Source organism: Gastrolobium bilobum, unplaced genomic scaffold, assembly GCF_033153095.1.
Source record: "Gastrolobium bilobum isolate Gb01-03AN ecotype WA unplaced genomic scaffold, APGP_CSIRO_Gbil_v1 utg1266, whole genome shotgun sequence".
NCBI classification, from domain to species: Eukaryota; Viridiplantae; Streptophyta; class Magnoliopsida; order Fabales; family Fabaceae; genus Gastrolobium; species Gastrolobium bilobum.
The window spans coordinates 403,415-424,505 of record NW_026898770.1 but is presented as its reverse complement, the minus strand read 5'-3'; the positions used below and the strand labels follow the sequence as shown (position 1 = coordinate 424,505).

The 21,091-nt window shown below is 34.0% G+C and overlaps 1 protein-coding gene and 1 long non-coding RNA gene across 2 annotated transcripts; one reads left to right on the top strand and one right to left on the bottom strand.

Annotated features, from left to right (window-relative positions):
• Positions 1 to 3,257: 3,257 nt before the first annotated feature.
• LOC133283947 (glycine-rich domain-containing protein 1) lies at positions 3,258 to 9,300 on the top strand. Its single transcript, XM_061480880.1, has 9 exons — positions 3,258 to 3,354; positions 3,802 to 3,972; positions 4,254 to 4,371; positions 4,481 to 4,735; positions 5,223 to 5,678; positions 6,430 to 6,968; positions 7,884 to 8,076; positions 8,179 to 8,334; positions 8,438 to 9,300. Exons 2-9 carry the CDS (start codon positions 3,815 to 3,817, stop codon positions 9,155 to 9,157), a joined length of 2,595 nt encoding a protein of 864 aa, XP_061336864.1. The 5' UTR covers positions 3,258 to 3,354; positions 3,802 to 3,814; the 3' UTR covers positions 9,158 to 9,300.
• A 10,983-nt stretch (positions 9,301 to 20,283) lies between these two features.
• On the bottom strand, positions 20,284 to 21,091 carry LOC133283971 (uncharacterized). Its single transcript, XR_009747847.1, has 3 exons — positions 20,910 to 21,091; positions 20,515 to 20,599; positions 20,284 to 20,338 (listed from the first exon to the last, which is right to left on the bottom strand). It is a non-coding gene; the product is annotated as an uncharacterized LOC133283971 (long non-coding RNA).

Sequence of the window (21,091 nt, the reverse complement as noted above, 5' to 3'; positions counted from 1 at the left end):
ATTTAATATAATAAATTATAGATTAAACAAAAAATTATTTAAAATTTATAAAAAATATGTATAGTTGATAAAAAATAATTTAAATTTGAAATTTAAATGAAAAAATTAGAAATGACATATTTATACCTTAAATAAATTAAAAATTTAACATTAATAAGTAGGGAAATTTAATTCTTATGTTACAGGAATAGAAAATTAGTTTCCTGCTGACTCTTGGAGAAGCGTGCCATACTTTTTATGCTTTTTTTTCTTCAAAAAGCAATGGGTCCCACGAAAAAGTGTGTCTGCAGGAATATGAAATTTTATGATGCAACAGGAGAGACTGAATCCCCTAAAAAGTAATACAGAAAGATAATTAAAACATTTCCACACAAGTATTTTTTTTTAACATAAACGTTTTAAACATATATGTATAACCAATATTACAAAATATAAAAATTACAAATCAAAAGAGGGATACCTGGAAGCCTTACCCATCCTGCAACCTTATGGATGTTAGCTGACTCCGGATCAAAACAGGGTTCCCATCTTCTGGTAGCTAGGTAGTGTCCAAGAATGACCCAGGGACCTCCAGAGATGGCGAGATTTAGATCTTCAAGACTGTTGAATCTTACAGAAAAGAACTCATTGCCAAGGTTCGCCACCGTGATGTTTCCTGCCTTAGCCCAAAGAGACTCCAATCTTTTCCTCATGAAGCCAACCCCAACCTTCTTCCCCATGAGCTTAACAATCAGAGCATTCTTCCATCGCTGACGCATCCTGGTTCGAGCTTCCTGATTACTTCTAATTTCCACAGAACCATCTTCTCTGAACACCGTTTGAAAACCCCACTCGGAGATCTCACCCATGCACGGGTCCAACGGTTCCATATCAGGTTCTAACTCCTCCGAAATCCAGGATGTGGCCTCTCCAGCAATACCATTCTCCATACCCGTCACCTCAGCAAATGATCATTGTTTCCCGATCATCGGAGTACCAGACTGATACTCCTTCAAAACTTCCCTCATACGTGCTTCAGTTTGAATTTCCTCTCCATTCTTAGTACGCTTCGTACTCCTTCGAGACATAGACAGTAGATCGCTTTTAGTGCAAATATCTTCCTCCATTAACAGAACTTCAAAAGGAAAAAAAATCGATCAGAGAAACCCTAGCAGACAGATAAGAAATCGCGCGCGTGCTGAAACGCGCCTAACCCATTCCAACTTTTTGCTTCCCATTTTTTTAAGTGCTGCAACTTACCAATTCCAGCCAATTAAATTAATGACATGTTTGGGTACAGAATCACCTTGCTGGCCTGAGATCCTCACATTTTTTGCCCTTTTTTTTAGTCTAAGAACTATTTTAAATTGGCCTTAAAATAAATTATTTAGCTAAACCCATAATTTCTTATGACAATAAAAAATGTAATGGTACTTTTCCACGGTAATAATATCTTCCTTTATCTAGTTTCTCAGTAAAATAAATAAATAAATAAAATCTAGGGAAAACTTCATTTTCATCCCTTGTGATTTAATTGTGTATCACTTAATCTCTTATAGTTTCAAACTTATCATTCATTTACATTATGGTTAAATAAGTATATCATTTAACCCACTTTGATTTCAAACATTCACTTAAAAAGGAAGATATTTGACTTATTTTATAAATATAAAATTCTTTATTTTTTCTAACTTTTATTTTATATAATTGTGATATTACCAAATAAACTGTTAATAAAATTAATTATCAATGACTAAATTTTAAAAAAATTAAATTTATTTATTTCGAAATCATTTTAAAAATCTTCTTAAATTTTTTTAATATGTAAAAAAAGTTATTTGAACTTAAGAATATTATTCAAGATAAATTAAAGACAAATTAGTTAAATAAATTATTTATTTAAAATTATTAAAAAATAATATTTAACTTAAATTTATTTCTACGATAAAAATATAAGACCACAAAATTTAAATATGTATCATCTAATGAATTTAATTCACATAAAATAAAATAAATGATTTATTTTTATCATAAATCAAATGCCTATATAATACAAATAAATAAATATATATATGTATATGCGTGCACGCACGCGTGCACATCAGTGGCGGACCCAGAAAATTATATGACGGGGGACGAAAATTTATAATATTATTATGAAAAGGTAATGTCAATTTTGGTTGGATGATCACGCTAAGAATATAAAAATATCTATTAAGAAGAACCTAATAAAATTATAGAATTTTTTGCCAATTTTTTGGTTAGAATGTCAATTTTTTGCTTCTAGTGACAGTGATCCAATGCATCCTCTATTTCAATGAAGAACTAGCCTTAAGACCCTATATTTTATTTGTAAGATCAATTTTTTATTGTTTACCTTTATGCCTTCTGGTGTTATAATTGCACTTTCTTTGATTTCTTTAGAATTTTATTTTCTCCCTTAGCTGTTATTTAGCAGAAGACACAGTAAATTTATTAATGTGTTATTTATTTTTAGCATTTGGTCCCAACTAATAAATGATAACTGTTACTGGCTTTTTTTTTTGCCAACAAAGTCAAAACTTAAATACTCTTCTCCTGAGTTCTGATATGACAATATGTACAAATTTTTAATGATTATAAAAAGAAAATTAGATAATCAATCAATATAAAATCAAATTCTAGACAAATTTGACAGGTAAAGTGAATATGTATTACTAACTGAATTCTTCTTTGTATACAACGGAAAAGTCAACTTTCCACATTGATTGGGAAGGGTAACACACCAAAAACAAAACCTGTCGTATATATTGGCAGGTTGAATATGATAAATAATAGTTATCTCTAATTGGGTGCAATGAACGGGCGAAACATTTTTCTTATGAATAACATTGCTTGTTTTTAACTTTTTAAAAGCACTTTCAAAATTTTATTTTTTTAGACCATGTTGCATATCATATAGAAGAACATACTTTCATATTTTAGAGGGGAACGAGGGCCCACCCTAGCCCCATGTAAGTCCGCCCCTTGTGCACATGTAACTAAAATAATATATACATGATATTTGAATGTACAAGAAATTAAATGATATTTTTTTGTAATCTGTGTCTAGTAGATAAATCATGTAACCACGGCGATGAAAGCGAAGTTATTTCTAAAAAATCTATAGTTGGTTTGGCTGTACTACTTTTTTTGGATTGAATGACGTGGATCCTTTTGTACTAGCTTCAGCTGCAGTACAAGTCTACACTATATAATATCCCAGTGCCTAACAATGTCTATTGCAATGTCACAGAAAAAAAAAACAATAAGCTGATTCGGATACTGATCCTCCTTAAGCAATTTCCGTTTCAGCAACTACAACTTCACTTCTCTGCCTCAGTTTCTGGGTAACAGGTAATCCCAAAGTGTCCTTTTTATTCTTCTTCTTTCTTGTGGTACTGATACAATGAACTTGTACTAGTGTCTACAGTGGATGATCACAATGTTTATTTCTATGTTCTGAGCTTGTGTTTGTTGTTTGTTACATGAGCTTAGTTGAGACATTTACAAGTTTTCTCGTTGACCAACCTGCCAATAAGATCCTTCTTTCATATCTGTTCTTGTAAACTTTCTATATATTTGACGCATTTTTTTTCTTGTATGACTCTCTCAGATAACCGTGGGAAACATGAATTGGAAAAAGAAAATAAATGATGCTAAGAGATTTTTTTTTTGGTTTATGAAGTATATTTTATCGATAAATTTTCCATTTTGACTGCAAGAAATTGAACCTAATATGTCAAAGAAGCACGTTAACTTATAATAACACCGAGAGCTTTCTGAAAGATTGCTGTGTCTCAGGTTAAATTGAGAGATGGAAGCGCAACAAGAATTGGAGTGGATGGAAGCCCAAAAGATTGCAATAAGCGTTGACCTTGTCGCTGTGGCCAAAAAGCAGCTTCAGTTCCTTGAAGCTGTTGATAGGAATCGTCACCTCTATGACGGTCCTGCCCTTGAGAGAGCTATCTATAGGTGAATATTCCACAAACCACATAGATTTTTATGCTTAAAAATATTTACAAAGAACCATTCTTTATTTTAATTTCATTCACTAAACTTCTTGAGTCAAGAACTATAAACGGTCTTGAGGAAGGATATCTTTGACATTCCTGTCTTATGGAATATCATTACTTTTGTCCCATGTAGTTAATGTGATGTAGGTGTCATGGATTTTCTATTCTTATATCCATAAAAAGATGTTCAATCTCTTAGTTTCTTCGGCTTATTTTATAACAATGAAAGTTTATAATCAGGTACAATGCTTGTTGGCTTCCCTTGCTTGCCAAACATTCCGAGTCTAGGCTGATTGAAGGGCCTTTGGTAGTTCCTCTTGACTGTGAATGGGTTTGGCACTGTCACAGGCTCAACCCGGTAGGCTTCAGACCAGGAAATATTTGTATTTACCTGATTGTTGGCATTTCTTTTTGTTTCATGGGATTGAGTTGCGAGTAATAAAATTTGGTTTCATTCTATTACACAGGTAAGGTACAAATCTGACTGTGAGGAACTCTTTGGACGGATGCTTGACAACTTTGCTGTTGTCTCTACTGTTGAAGGAATTTGTGGCAGGCAAACTGAAGAAATTTGGAATAAACTATATCCTGATGAGCCCTACGTTGCTGATTTGATTAATCTTATCACAGAGGATATCTCTGAAAGGATTGCTAGACTTGCAAAATGCACTAAATATGATCTGATTTCATCTGTTAAGAGGCAGAGTCCGTTCTATTACCAGGTAATGGAGAGTAGTGTTTGTCTAGTTGTCCCATTTCACATAGCACTACCAATGAAGTTAATGTTTGATATACTCAAAGCTTGATATTCTAATAGGACTAATTAAGTCTCTAAGGTTTACCAGGCCAGACCTAGTCTCTGTAACCTCTGTCTATGCTTTGCCAAAGCCTTGTTTAGGATGTTAGCATGGTTTAGGTTGTGTGTTCAACTTGGCACATCTTCAATTTTATCAATTTGTGATTGACTATATTCTTAATGATTTACAATAGATCTATGTGGTTCCGAAATATCTTATTTTGAAAACAATTATAAAGTGCAGACAATTTTATTCTGGACATCCTTAATTTTATGAGTTATTAGTCTGTTTGGTTTAGTTGGATAACAAAAAATTTTGTGAAATTCGTTTACCAATGGTCTTTTCTTGTGCATGGCTATTACATAATGCTGTTTCTTCAAAATGGATTATATATCCCTAGTCTTTGTGATAGGTATCAAGACCCTACACGAAAAATGATATCTTTATCAAGGAAGCTGTGGCCAGATATAAGGGCTTTCTGTATCTTATCAAGACAAACAAGGAGAAGGGTATAAAGCGCTTTTGTGTCCCAACATATGACATTGACCTAATCTGGCACTCTCACCAATTACATCCAGTTTCTTATTGTAAAGACCTCAATGAAACACTTGGAAAAGTATTGGAACACGATGATACAGACTCGGACAGAACTAAAGGAAAGAAATTGGATGTTGGTTTTTCTGGAACCACCAAACAGTGGGAAGACACATTTGGTACAAGATATTGGAAGGCTGGAGCAATGTATAGGGGTAATGCTCCATCTCCTATTACAAGCAACCCTTTTTCATCTAGCATGATTTACAAGAAGGTTGTTACTTTCAATGAGCATCCACAAGAAATTTCGCTACAAGATCGGAAAGTTGTGGAGGTACTTTAAAATCTCCTCTTTTCTGCCATATCTGACATTATTTAAGCTCTCTGAATTACGTGCATACCACATGTTATGCATCATTTTTTGAGTTATGTACAAGAATATCCAAATATATGTCCGTGCCACATGTTATGATAAGTTTCTATTACTATGTTGTTTCACTGGATGAATGGTAGGGCAATATTTCCTTTCAGATCCCTAGAATAGTTCAGTGACTCGCAAAGCTTTTCATTATAACAAGGATATAAACTGTTTGAATCATGAACAGCTGGACGATTTGTTTATAAAGGCTCTCACTAGAGTTAGGATATCGTATGCTGCAACTAAAAGCTGAGCATGTTCAATATCTGTGCTCCAGCTTAAGGGGTACTGTTAAGATAGTGGACAGATCTATGCGCTGCCACAAAATGTAACCCTTCTTCTTGTGTATAAAACTATAGACACGGAGATTATGGTAGTGCCGACAACAATTTCTCTCTGTGTTCTTCAGCTTTGACATGGAACCATAGCTGTTTAGGACAGGAAAGAAAATGCAATTTAGCAACTGAACAAAATACCTGTGGATAGTAATGGCAACTTTCTTGGTTTTGGGAATTTTAATAGTATTACTTCAGTTGAATCAGCTTTTTGCCATATCATACTCTTCTACATGTACATAGGCATATGCAGACTAAACTGAATAACTATCACTGAAACAGCTTCTATTCATATAAGGGTATTTGTAATTTCCTCTATAATCCTTTTCCAGGTTCTCTTGGAGATTGTTGGGGTTAAAAACTTACCTGAGGGACAGGAAGGAGGTCTCTGTGTTTTATTTTCCAAATCACAACCTGATGCATTCTTTGATGCTAAAAGGAGACTAAATATTTTGTCAGAGTCCGGAGAGAAACAGGTTGCATCTTTCCAGTGTGAACCAACAGGACAGCTTGTTTTTGAACTCATGTCCCATTCTTCTTCCAAGTTAGCAGTAAGAAGATCAACAAAGACACTGGGTTCTGTTTCATTCTCTATGGTAGACTATCTTGACCCAGTTTCAAAACTGTATGTTGAGAAATGGTTGGAGTTGGTGCCAAGTTCTGGTACCATGAGCTCAAAGCCAATCTTATTACGGGTAGCCATCTCATTTTCTGTTCCTGTTCCTGCCCCATACACGCTTGAAATGACTCAGTCTCGACCACTTTCCAAAAATACATGTTTCTTCAACCTTCCTGTTAGGCCTCAAAATGCCAGGAGCTGGACTCATGTCACAGATGAAACTGACACCAGAGTCATCAGCCTTCAAATGAGGTACAGTCTATGCACTTTATGCCAGATATTAATTAGAAGTTCCTTACAAGAATACGTACAGTATTTTCTTATATATTGGGGACTGGTCTCTGGGTGATTTGTGCGTGTAAGTTACTGCTTCAAACGTGATTTGTTTTGCTGCTTGTTGTTTCTTGGAAATATCAACTTGTTTTAATTGCATTTGTATAATCTTCCAACTACCAAGTGCTTGCTGGCATCTAATTCCTAGATTACCAATTGTGTTGATCCATCACAAAAGCTTGTAAATATGTAAGTGGAAAGCCAATTTCAATGGTCACTGTAGCTGTAGCTATCTGTATGTAAATTTTAGTTGAGATTCGTCATTCAGTGTATCCTTATATGTAATAAACAGTTGAGAGATGTTGTATTCTAGATACAAGTCATATATAGTTTGTTGATTCCTTTTTCAATACAATTTTGGCCTAAGTAAGATCATCAGTCTATATGAGATTGATAAGAATCTTGAGGTTCAACACCCCAAAATCTAATTCAAAGGGTAGGAGTCACATGAGTCACCCATACTACCAATGTGGACTCCAATGCCCATACATTGCAAACGGGTCGTAACAGACATCATCAAGCATAAATTCATTTAGGCATAAATATTACATGTTACAAATAGGGCGGATAAATACGTGCATAAGAAGAGAGAGCATAAACCACTAAAAAAAGTAGCAGTTGAGATTGCAGTTAACCCAGTTGAGCGGAATTATCTGCTTAAAGCAAACTTTTCTATATGGTTGGCTTTTAAATTAGTCAGGTAACTAAGTTCTAAACAAAGTGTTTCTGTTTGTCATACATCTTTGAATTCCATATAGTTTATCTTGCCACTTGTCATGAAGTTTTCTTAATTAAGCTCGCTAATGGTCTTTCCTATCTCTGATTACATTTCAGGGATTTGAAGAACACAAAGAACATTGGAAACCCTGGAAAGGAGGTTGTTGGCCTCACGAAGTCTGGTGAAACTCGCACTCTTGCTGAGTTTAAGGAAAATGGATGGTCTATTTTGGAGAATCTTGGGTTGTTTCACCTTCCAAACAAATGCGGAAATGATGGCCATCTCTTTGAGCTAACGGGCTCCAAGACGGTATGCATTTATTCTAAATTATTCTGTTTTAAAAGTATCTTGTCATGGCAAGAGCTCTCTCGGATCTTCATTTTTGAACCGAGGCTATGATTTTTGGCACAGGTGAAAATATTTCCAGGAAGAAAGCTAGACTATGAACCGAGGCACTATGGGAAACAAGGAAATGAAATGGACTTCTTAACAGCAGTTGAATTCTCCATAGAAGATCCTTATGGAAAAGCAGTAGCTTTGCTTGACTTAAGATCTAGACTTGTCACGGTACTTTACTTTCATGCTACCATATTAAACATTTTCTATGTAGCCATATTATATATATATATATATTAATTTGTTTTGTGCTTATTTTTCTAAAATTGAATAGGTAAAGGAAAAGTGGATGGTGTTGCCTGGAATCATAGTCGCTTTTATTGCATCTGATACAATGAAAAACGAAGGATATGAAGGCCTCATTACTAGTAGTAAGGATTTGAAGGTGAATGGCCAAGTTGAGGAAAATGAAAAGAAAGACATAAACGGAGTGGAGTTAAGCTGTGAAGTGTGCAGTGGAGATAAGGGGATAACCAAAAAGCTTGAACTCTCAAGTGGAGGCTGTGGTAATGCAATGAAAAGTGGTGGCTGTGGGGGCTGTGGTGTTGGTGTTTGTGGCGGAGGAGGGTGTGGAAATATAATGAAGAGTGGTGGCTGTGGCAGTGGTTGTGGCGGAGGGTGTGGAGGAGGATGTGGAAGTATAATAAAGAGTGGTGGCTGTGGCAGTGGTTGTGGCGGAGGGTGTGGAGGAGGATGTGGAAGTATGATAAAGAGTGGTGGCTGTGGCAGTGGTTGTGGCGGAGGGTGTGGAGGAGGGTGTGGAAGTATGATAAAGAGTGGTGGTGGTTGTGGTGGAGGCTGTGGAGGGGGGTGTGGAAGTATGATGAAGAGTGCTGAATGTCGTAGTGGCGCTGACTGTGGTGGCGGAAGGTGTGGCGGTTGTGGTGGTTGTGGTGAAGGATGCGGTGGTGAGCTTGTGGACACTAAATGCGGCATCGATGAACATTTGAACGAGAAACCAAACTATGTGAATGAAGAAGCAGTCACTGCATGAAGCATGTTTCATGGTAATGTGTGTCACTTCTGTCTGAATGTATGTCAATTTCGCTTCTCTCCCATTGAAGTGTTTCTTAAACAGAGAAAAAAAAATGGAGAGAGTTGAATATTAATTACCTGTGCGAGTGTCAGTGTGTGTCCTTATGCTTTTCTATGTATGCATGCACCTATATGCAATGGTTTTTAAGATATTTTCGTGCGGCTAAATTTCACTTGTGTTGCAAAGTGTTCTCCTTTGTCGTGGAATTTATGGATTTTTATAGCCAAATTTGCAAATTGAAAACAAAAATTGTTGGTGATTCCTTGGCCATTTGCCAAAATTAACATAATAATATTGTAAACACTACAAGTATTGTTCCGGCCAGACAACACCCTACCAATGTAGAACGAAAGGGTTGTTTTTCCTTCCAAAATATTTATCAAGGCACATACGCCCTCCCACATCACAGATAGTGCATCTGTCGAGACTAGGGGTATAAATGGATTGGGCTTTGGCCTTCCTGACCTAAGTTTACGTAAAAATATATTCAACTTATCTGACCTATTAAAGATTTTATTTATAGGCCAAGTCCGACCTACTTTTAAAAATTAGAGAGCCTGATATGGCCTACAGGCCTTGTAGGCCTCCCTTGTGATATATTTTTTTTAAAAAAATTAACAATTTTTAAAATATTCGCTTAACATTACAAATCATTAACGTGTTCATAAATTGTTGCATTTTTTTACACGAGATATAAATTTCACTAGTGAGCATTAAAAATTTTACAATAATTTAAAAAATAACTAAAAAATATATTGAGCAAAGTTTCATTCATGCATGCACTAGTACTTCTCATAAGAAAAAAAAATCACAAACAAGAAAGAGTCAACATAATACCTCAGCTCTATAATGTATATCAGAGAGGAATAGAGTCAAAAAAATGGGGAAAATAAAAAAATACAATTACTAGGTCAATCAAAGCTGAAATAAAGTCTACAAGAGAATATCATTCTTTTAAATATCTTTAAACCACCATCAAGACAAGGGTTGGTACTAATTGCCACATAAAATAAATATTTTATTTTATTTTATTTTAAAAATTAAATAGACCAAACTACAAGGCTTTAGGCTAGGCTTGACAAACTTAGCCTACGGCCTATTTGTTAAAAAGGTTTTCTTATAAGTCTAAGGCTACTCTATTTCTAAACGTAGGCCGGGCTAGGCCAGACTCAACGTGGGCTGGGCTGTAGGTTAGGCTAGGCCAGCCTGGCTCATTTATACCCCTAGTCGGGACAGTGGCCCTATACATTTTAATACCCTAACTCCGTAGACTATAAAGCTGGGGTTTTTTTGTTTCCACCAGCCCAAGTGGCTGACCCAATATGAAAGCTCACAACTAAGGCTAAGAACCCCTTGTCCTTCGAAGAGCAACTAGCACACACGTACTCGGTACCTCTCTCTCTTTCATACACAGGTAGCTATTGTACACTAACAATAGCTGCCTTACGTTTTGATCAAAATAGGACATACTATAGTGTCTAGGTTGTCTCATTCTCTTGTACCGTCTTTCTCACAAGGAAGCCCTCTCCTCACCTAGAAATACTCCCTCACTCCCACGAAGAAACACGTTATTCTATTATTTCATGAGCTGTTAATCTATTCATTTGGAGATCTACTACCATAGCCATTAAACACCTTCACCACCACCATTACACAGCACTTGGGAAGCTCCTCAAGAGTCTTGCTTCATACCATTGTCATAAAGAGCACACTATATTAAAATATACACAATTCTCTTGATCACCAGACAACTCAAGTATGTTGAAGTGAGTCGTGTCCTAACTCATTTGCTAGTTTGATGCTCGATTCCTTAATAATTCAATCAGTTAAAAATTTAAAATTGTTATATGAATCATGCTTTTCCGTTCATAATTTTGATTTGTTAATTCTACCTGGACACACACATAAAAGTATTTGTAAACAATAATAAGAATAATTATTATTATTATTTTGGTGGTGGTTTAATTTAGTATATATATTAGTATTTTTTTATTACAAATTCAAACCTAACTTTTTAAATTTGAGTAATTTTGAGTTTAAGGTGAGTTAAGTTTGGGATAGAGAAAAATTGTAGGATAGAAGAGATCTTATTTTGATAGTGAATTGTTTTATTTCTTCTTTTTCCTTTTTTTCTTTTTCTTTTTTTTGGTAAATTATGAATTTCTACTTTCTAAAAGTGAACGTAAAGAGTAGACAATTATATATTCAAATCTCTAATAGGCTAAGATTATCATTTTTACAAGACAATTTAAACGTAAAAGAGAAAATTAACAATTATAGATTTATGATAATAAATTTTAATAGATAAAACATTGAAACCGATTCTATTTAATCAATAGAATTGAGAGAATTAATATCTCTCCCAAAATAAAGAATAAAATTATGATTGAATCTCTAAAATCATGGACATCAAACGCAACTTATATATTAACTTAAATTTTTAATATTACTCATATATAATTGTATGTATCACACGTAATTCAATAAAAAAATGTATTATATGATAGACTAAAGTCGTGGTTGAGCCATACCTATGCAAATTAAGTAAGTTGTGTTCATTTCGATTTGGAAAAATATCAGTAATTATTTTGAATTTCATTTAGGAAACTATTCATGAGTTTCAACTACGAGCTTTAGATTAAAAATTATTGGATTGAATTTGCAAGTGAACAAGTCGTGACATGCTGTAATGTGGATAAATCATGTTTGGTATTTATGACATTATAAAAAAAATATTAAAATAATTATGCTACAAAATCGTGTGTTCCCTCTAGAATTTGAAAAAATTGCATTACTATAGAAATTAAATTTTAAGTTGCATTGAATAATAGTAATACTAATAATAAACATAAGAAGACTCTTCTTATGTTTCATAAGAAACAATTTTTTTTTTAAGTAATAAGTATAAGGATTTTACTTCTCTCATGTAATAGAAGAGAAATTATCTTAGGTTGTGAGATAAATAAAGTGGAGTTTATCAATTTAAAAAAAAAAATAGAGGCACATCTTTTTATGTGAGTGTCTCAAGTAACATAAGAGTATAATTTCTCTAAGTATAAACCCCTTAAAATAAATAAAAGAACAAGTTCAATTGTTGGAAAAAATTGGAGAGGACGAGACAGCGTGAAACAACCCATTGGAATTCTTCCTGCACCAACATTAGTTTATTGCAAAAGACTATAAAGTGCGCACACAACCCCTTGATAATGTCTTGTCATGCATGTTCACGGTATTCCAAAGTTACTTTCCGTTCCAAATGCAATTCAAATTCAGAAAGATGAGACGTAAGAAAAAGATAACTGGGGGACACAGGGACCCAATTCAATTCATTACAATTGTTTATCTTCCACATTACAAATCAAATCACTGGAGAACCTGTGGGAGAGGCAGAACCATACCAAGAAGTCAAGAACTTCAAGGACCAAGTTGGGAAATGTTAATCGAGTAAAAACAAAAAGCCCTAGAAAGAGTAGAAGACAAACTAAAACTATTCAACAACACATCTGCTTACAGAAGCAATGCTTGAAGCATCACACTGGATATTTCTAGCTCCTTTATTTAATTTTTCTAGTTGCACGAACTTTCAGCTGACAAATACGATTGAGGGGTCACAGCAGCACTCATCTAAGAGGCAACAACTGAAGGATGAACAGAGAAAAAAATTGTGTCAATTACCCAAATAAATAGTAGTCGACAAAAATTTGAAAAAAAAAAGGTGTTTAAATATTTTTTTTATTTTTTGAGTCCTTGTGATAATGAAAAAAAACAAAAACAGCATGGCTAATAATTGAACAAAACAAACAAGGACTCTGCATAGCAATGGAAAGTTGGGAATTTACCATTTCTCAAGGAATCCAGTATCTCTTCTGGGCGGTGGAGCAACATATTGTGGCGGTGCCATCACAGGAGGACATTGATAATACACTGCCAACAAAAGTTCCCCACAAGGAAAATGATTCATGGAGAAAGAAATGTCATAGAAAGAGCATAGTAAACCAAATTTGGTATAACAAGAAAAAAAATACAATTTTTTATCTCAAAAGTGGGAAAAGAATAAAGGGGAAGGGGCAGTTTTCTCCACCATCAATCTATAATATCATATGGGACAAAACCAAGTCTTTGTTTCAGAGGATGAAACTTTTTGAAATTAGTGTTTGATAATGAACAAGGTCCAGTAGACATAAGCATATATAATATGAAGAGAAGAAACATGAAAAGAAGGTTTACCTTGAGCAGGGTAAGTAAATACTCGGGGACAAGTAGGGGTGCTAAACGAGAGCCAGGGGCCTTTGGCTCGGCTCGTGAAGGCCTGAGCTTACATGTCTAAAATTGATTGTTGGACTCAGACTTGAACTTGTATAAAAGCTCGTTTAATAAAAAGGTCTCAGGCTCCAATTCAAAAACTCGGCCATAGAGCCTCTAAAGCTTGCCTAATATATTATTTTTTATTTATTTTTTTATTTTTTATACTACTTGTGATAGTTCTCTCTCTCCTCAATTCATTTCATCCCATTTTATTAATTAAACAGACTTTTTAAATGATTTTATTTTATATTATGTTATTTGGATATACATTAAATTTATAAATATTTATGAAATTATTAGTGCTGTTGATTGTATATTTTGTTTGTATAAATTTTTATTGTATTTTTTTTTTAAACAGGCTAAACAAGGCTTTTATTTTTTGTAAATGAGCCAGGTCACAGGCTGATATTATATTCGTAACAGGTAATAGGCTAAGGTCAGTCTGACACATTTAAACACAGGCTCGACCCATTAAGACCAAAGCTCGACTTGGCTCGGCTCATTAACACTCCTAGAGACAATCATGTCTGGCAAGATGTTCACAAAACAGAAGGGAATTAATTTTTTACTCTAATACATAACTTGGGTAGTTTCTGTTTATTTTGTGTAAACAGATACCGGGCAACGTGTCAACATCTTGTGCCTTGAGAATATCATTCATCATGATTTTGACACGTGGCTGATTAGCTAGTCCAAAGATGGCCTTGTGCATACATATGATAGACACATTGGGTCGAATTGGATTTAAGGCGGTGCTTGGTAGAGCAGGAAAAAAAATTTATCAAAAAAATTGAATTAAATTTTCTGAATGTATATTTGGTTAAAAAAAAATATTAATGAAAAAGTGGGTTGAGATGAAAAAAACAACCCTTATAATTTTTTAATTTGCAGAACCCTTGACTACAATAATCATGAGTCTATCTTGGTCATGTGTTGAACCAACATTAATATCTCTATTTCTATATCTCTATCTTTCTCTTTACAGGTGATTGATCATACCACACACAACTTTAAGAAGGTCAATGAAGTGCTCTTTTTAATCGAAGAATATATTTAGGGGCGTTTGGTACAAGAGAAATATTTTTTAATTCAGGAAATAATTATTACTGGAATATAGTAAGAAATATATTTTACTGAAAAGTTACTAAAAAGCTGTTTGGTAAGATCAAATTTACCCGGGAAATTATGAATAAATTTACTGAGTGTGTGTTTGGTTGGTTGTAATATATTCGTGAAAATGTTAGGTTATTTTACGAAAATAACCCTAGCATTACTGGAAATTTACAGATGGTACATATTGTGAAGGTCAATTTAGTAAATATTTTCACACTATCAATTTTGCTTTCCCGGGCACTGAATAATTCTACCAAATCTTTGGATCTATAATTTGACAAACAGTGCAAGAGTTGACACATAAATTCATTTTTCTGTAAACATATTTTGACTGGAAAGTTTTGATATTTGAGTTACCAAACGCAACATTATTTATTACCAATTTGTGCTTTCCCGAGTTTTGATGTAAAAGCCGCGTACCAAACGCCTTGTTAGGGCCTTATTATAGTTTCCAATTTTCCAACTGATTCTGCATAATGTATATCGTTAAATGGTATGTTATGTATGTAATTTGTGGAGGCTTTTTGACCATTGTAGCCCTTACGTAATAATTAATTACCGAATTGACCTTGATTATAAACTATTTTAAAAATTTAACCTCTCCAAAAAACATAACACCAATCTGCCCCTGTTTGACCATTGACCATCAAGCCTACTCGGGGATCACCCTCCCTTCCTGAGTATATTTTGAACTTTTTTACCTACCCGGATAGGGAGGGGGATACCCGGATATATTTCTTGAATATGGAAAATGTTTGAATTATTTACCCGGATAGGGAGGGTGCTACCCGGGTATATTTCTTGAATATGGAAAATGCTTGAATTATTTACCCAGGTAGGGAGGGTGCTACCCGGGTATATTTCTTCAAACTCATTTATTCTCCAACAAGTCTTTGGATGAAAATATATCATAACCAATGTGAATGTCCACCTGCAAATAAATGCAATACGATTAAATGGTCTCGGTGGTCAACAAACAAGAATCATGCAAGTGCCAACGAATAAGTTGAAGTTCAAATTACATAGTCATAAGATATATCATATATTCATCTTACTGGGTATAAAAATAGAAAGAAAAAACTCCATCCAAGGCAATAATATCAAAATGGATGCGAGCCAAGCAAAGGAATGCGAAAGCTCTATATGAGAGAAGCCACACTGGATTGAGATTTCTCCAACGAGGAATCCACAGGTGATTGTAACTCAAGGATTCTGCTTTGGCCTTTAGAATGTGCATCAAAGCTATTATGACTGGGACAATGAGGATCAAAGCACTGACAGACACTTGCCATCGAAGCCAGTACCTATAGCCCTCACTGTCTTCACCATCTGGTATGATTATTTACCCGGGTAGCATCTTCCCTACCCTGGTAAATAATTCAAACATTTTTCAGATTCAAAAAATATACCCGGGTATCCTTCTCCTTACCCGGGTAGGTAAAAAATTTCAAAATATACCCGGATAGGGAGGGTGATACCCGGGTAGACTTGGTGGTCAACGGCCAAACAGGGGCAGATTGATGTTATGTTTTCTGGAGAGGTTAAATTTTTGAAATAGTTTATAATCAAGGTAAATTTGGTAATTAATTATTACATAAGGGCTACAATGGTCAAAAAGCCAATTTGTGGAAGCTTCCACGTTGTGATAGTTTGGTGCCACCAGTCAAATTTTCCATTTTAAACTTTTATGAAACTGGTATTTGAGATAATTACCATTTCGCATAAAGTATTGAAGTTTATCAATTTCCTATTTTCGTTATTTGTATTTTTCTACGCTTTCAAAATGAAATCTATAATGCGTATAGAATTTATATAGAACCAGAAAACATCAATGTCGACTATTATTAGAGAGTGAAAGTGAGGAACAATAAGAAAGGGAGTTGACCGTTGACCACCAATATCGACACGCGGTCAACTCTCAGACGCTTTCCGACACGTTTTTTCGACACGCAATCATCTTTCTCCGACACGTGGTCAACGCTCGGACACGTTTTTTTTTTTAATCTTAATTTTATTTTATTAACTAAATATAAAAAAAATTATAAATTAATTTTTTTTCTGTTATGAAATTTGACATGAAAAATTAACAAAGTACGAAAAATTATTTTTATTTATATTTATGTTATGAAATTTAAATATTTGATTGATTATATGACTTATTATGGATTCCTATATGTATTAAATATAAATTATATTATATATATTAAAAATTTATTTAATATTAAAACGTGTCCCAACGTATCTAAATATGATATTTTTTAGAATTAACGTGTAGGCGTGTCGTGTCGTGTCGTGTCCCGTGTCTATGCATCATAGGACATATATTTATATTTTAAAGGAAAAATTATTCTTAAAAAAGAAAAAGTGTTTCCCCTTCTACATGAGATCAAACTCTTCTCGAGTTTCAATGATCTGAGCATCTGGTTTTGTTGATTGGTCCTCATCCTTGATCAGATTGACTGGAAGAATGCAAAGTGACAATGCTTCTTCCTCCTCCTCCTCCTTTTCTTCTTCCAGTTGTTCTAATATTTCCTGGGGGTATTGTTTGATTCCATCTCACAGAAGGTACAGATTCGGTTCAAAAACTATTGCATGACAGGGTGGAATGTGGGAAGGGATAAATTATAAGATTAGGATTTATAGTAAGAATGTTCGACAAATATATTTGAACAGGGGAGGGTGGTGTGTCACAGGCTAGAATGAAAGAGGTTTGGGCATGTAACTTTTAATATCGTTTGTGGAATTTTAACGGAGATGTTGATTTGATACAATAATAAAGTACAGAGAGTTAATTAAAATAATTGAAACTACAAGATGTAATTTGAAATATGGTTAACGTTCAAGAGGTAAGTTATATTTTAGTCTAAAAATTATTGAATTGAATTTGCAAGTCAACAAGTCGTGACATGCTGTAATGTGGATAAATCAGGTTTGATTGTTTGGTATTTATGACATTATCAAAAAAAATATTAAAATAATAAGTTGGGTTGAGAATATGTGTATTTTCATCATTGAACAGACATAATTGCTATTGATGAACAAGCATGACTCTTCACCACCGAACAAATATGACTTTTCATTATCAATAGGCACATTCGTCATAGTCAGTCATGATTTAAAAATAAGGAAGGAAGTCAAGATAAAACATTGACTTTTTTTAATTCTCTCATATATTAAAACTCTACCAAAATGCTTTTTTAAATCTAACATTCATTCTGCATTCATTTTGTGTGGTAGTTTAAATGTACATTGCGTCTGCCGGTACTATTTGTTTGAGAGTGTCGTCAACAAATAGAGATAATATATTATATCTTGAGAGATCATTGTCTTTAAATTTTAAGCGTCATAGAAAGGAAAAAATTATCTTAAGGACACAACATCAAATACTGAGCAAAGATTTTCCCTTATTGCATTCATATATTTTCATATAGTACATTTTAACTTTGTGTTATAGCATGTTTTAATTTTTTATGTGCATCTCATAAAATTATAAATATTATTGAAGCAATTTCTATAACACAGTTCATTCTCTCTAATTTTAATATCATTTTTCTAAGTATTTTTTATTACTGCATCATAGGAAGTAACGAACTTCCGGTGGATTTACCTACCTAACTCATGGGTAAAGAAAACAATATTATCCATCCACCAAAAAACAAAAGAAAACAATATTATCAACAATTTAAGGAACATTTTGAAATGCATGTGAAAAAACATATGCATTGCGAGTCGTTTTGATGTGCTTGGTTAGTGGAAGTTTGAGTTCTTTGTTATTTACTTATCATGTTGCATATTTGTGTTTATCAATTGTGAAATATTGGAACTCAGTTGGGACCACTGTGCCTGTGGTTGACACTATATTGGAGTTTGGGGCATGATAATAAGATTTTGGAACTCAGTGTTGTTAGGACCACAATGCCTGTGATTGACACTATATTGGAGTTTGAGGCATGATTTTGAAACTCAGTGTCGTTGGAACCATCATGTCTGTGGTTGACACTATACGGGAGTTTGAGACATAATGGTGTTGTTAGGACTACAGGGCCTGTAGTCGACACCATATTTGATTATATGATGGTTTTTTGATAAACCATGGAATTTCTATGGCTTTAAGGCATTTGAGAGAAATTTGAAGACTGACAGAGAAAATAGCAGTTTGGCTGTTGTTGGATCACATTGGCATGCTATTTTCTTGCTACACTCCACACTAATGACTAGTCGACGAAGTCAAGTAACATTTGTGATCATGGAAGGTCTTATATCAATAAGGGTATAATCACCGCTTGATTCAATGTTATTTGATTTTTGTTGGATAAAGTCATATTCAGATATCGCAACTTGGATCATGTGTTTTCTTAAAATGTGGCCACATTATAAGAATTAGTCCTTATTAGCCCGAGAGTCGTTTTCAAATAACTTATTTTCTATTCTCTTTTCAATTAAAATTTTACAATTGATTTTGCCCAAGTGGGAGAATATTAGAAATTTTTATAATAATTGTGGACTTCAATCAATTGTAGTTTTTCTTGTTTTAATAAAAATGGGATAAGTCATGATCCATATAGGGGTGCAGTACAAAGCCCAGTTAATTAGTGATCCTTTAGATTTTGGCTTGGATATCTGTAAACTGATTAGAGTGGGTAACAATGTATGCCTAACTCATATGCCCATGATGAAAAAGGGACTAGGGTTAATAAGTTTGGTTAGGCCTCCTTTGCATTCATAATGTGTTGAAAAACTGTCACTCCACAACTCGCCTCATCGACGGTTGTAATTAGGGAACGGTGTGAATTGCAGAGGAAGATCCTAATTTTTCCATTGCAGGAGCATCAGAGTAAACAAAAAATCTTCAAGTAATCAAGAATCATGTCACAAGTAAGCCTGAATTTTTTGGTGTTCTAATTTCATATAATTTTATTTCATGAAATTTCTTACACTTGTCTCTCTTAAAAAGACCATCTTGGATACCAAGAAAAAAAAAAGGATACACATTTTTTTCTCAAAGTCATATATGATGCAATTTTATTAATTTATGAAAAAAATTGTACTTTAAAATTTTTAATTTATAATTTAAAAACGAAATTAAAATAAATAAAAGAACTAGTTCAATTGTTGGAAAATTGCAAAGGACGAGACAGCGTGAAACAACCCACTCGAATTCTACCTGCCCCAACATTAGTTTTTTTTTTTTTGGTATTAATAGCACCAACATTAGCAGCTTATTGCAAAAGACTATAAAGTGCGCACACACGACACACCCCTTGAAATGTCATGTCATGCATGTTCACGGTATTCCAAAGTTACTTTCCACGTTCCAAATGCAATTCAAATTCAAAAAGACGAGACGTAAGAAAAAGATAACTGGGGAACACAGGGACCCAATTCAATTCATTACACTTGTTTATTTTCCACATTACAAATCAAATCACTGGAGAACCTGTGGGAGAGGCAGAACCATGCCAAGAACATCAAGGACCAAGTTGGAAAATGTTAATCAAGCACAAACAAAAGCTCTAGAAGAGTAGAATACAAACTAAATAAAACTATTCAACTACACATCTGTGCTTAATGAAGCATGCTTGAAGCATAACACTGCATATTTCTAGTTCCTTTATTTAATTTTTCTAGTTGCAGGAACTTTCACACTATCAGCTGACGAATATGATCGAGGGGTCACAGCAGCACTCATCTAAGAGGCAACAACAACACAGAGCTGCAAGACTGAAGGATGAACAGAGAAAAAAAATTGTGTCAATCACCCAAATAAATAGAAGTCAACAAAAATTTGAAAAAATAAAAGAAAAAGTGTTTAAATAAGTAAAAATAAAAACAACATGGCTAATAATTGAACATAACAAACAAGTACTCTGCATAGCAATGGAAAGCTGGGAACTTACCATCCCTCAAGGAATCCAGTATCTCTTCTGGGCGGTGGAGCAGCATATTGTGGCGGTGCCATCACAGGAGGACCTTGATAATACCCTGCCAACAAAAGTTCCCCGCAAAGAAAATGATTCATGGAGAAAGAAATGTCATAGAAAGAACATAGTAAACCAAATTTGGTATGACAAGAAAAAAAAAATACAACTTTTTATCTCAAAAGTGGGAAAAGAATAAAGGGTAAGGGGCAGTTTTCTCCACCATCAATCTATAATATCATATGGGACAAAACCAAGTCTTGTTTCAAAGGATGAAACTTTTTGAAATTAAAATGTTTGATAATGAACAAGGTTCAGTCCAGTAGACATAAGCATATATAATATGAAGAGAAGAAACATGAAAAGAAGGTTACCTTGAGCAGGGTAAGGATAGGCATACTTGGGGTCGCTCATTTCTGGCAAGATGTTCACAAAGCACAGATTTTTGTCACTCTAAAATCAGAACACTGTCTGATTGCTGTATGTACAAAGCAGAAGGGAATTAGTTTTTGACTCTAATACATAACTTGGGTAGAAATAAGACAATTCTAGAAAT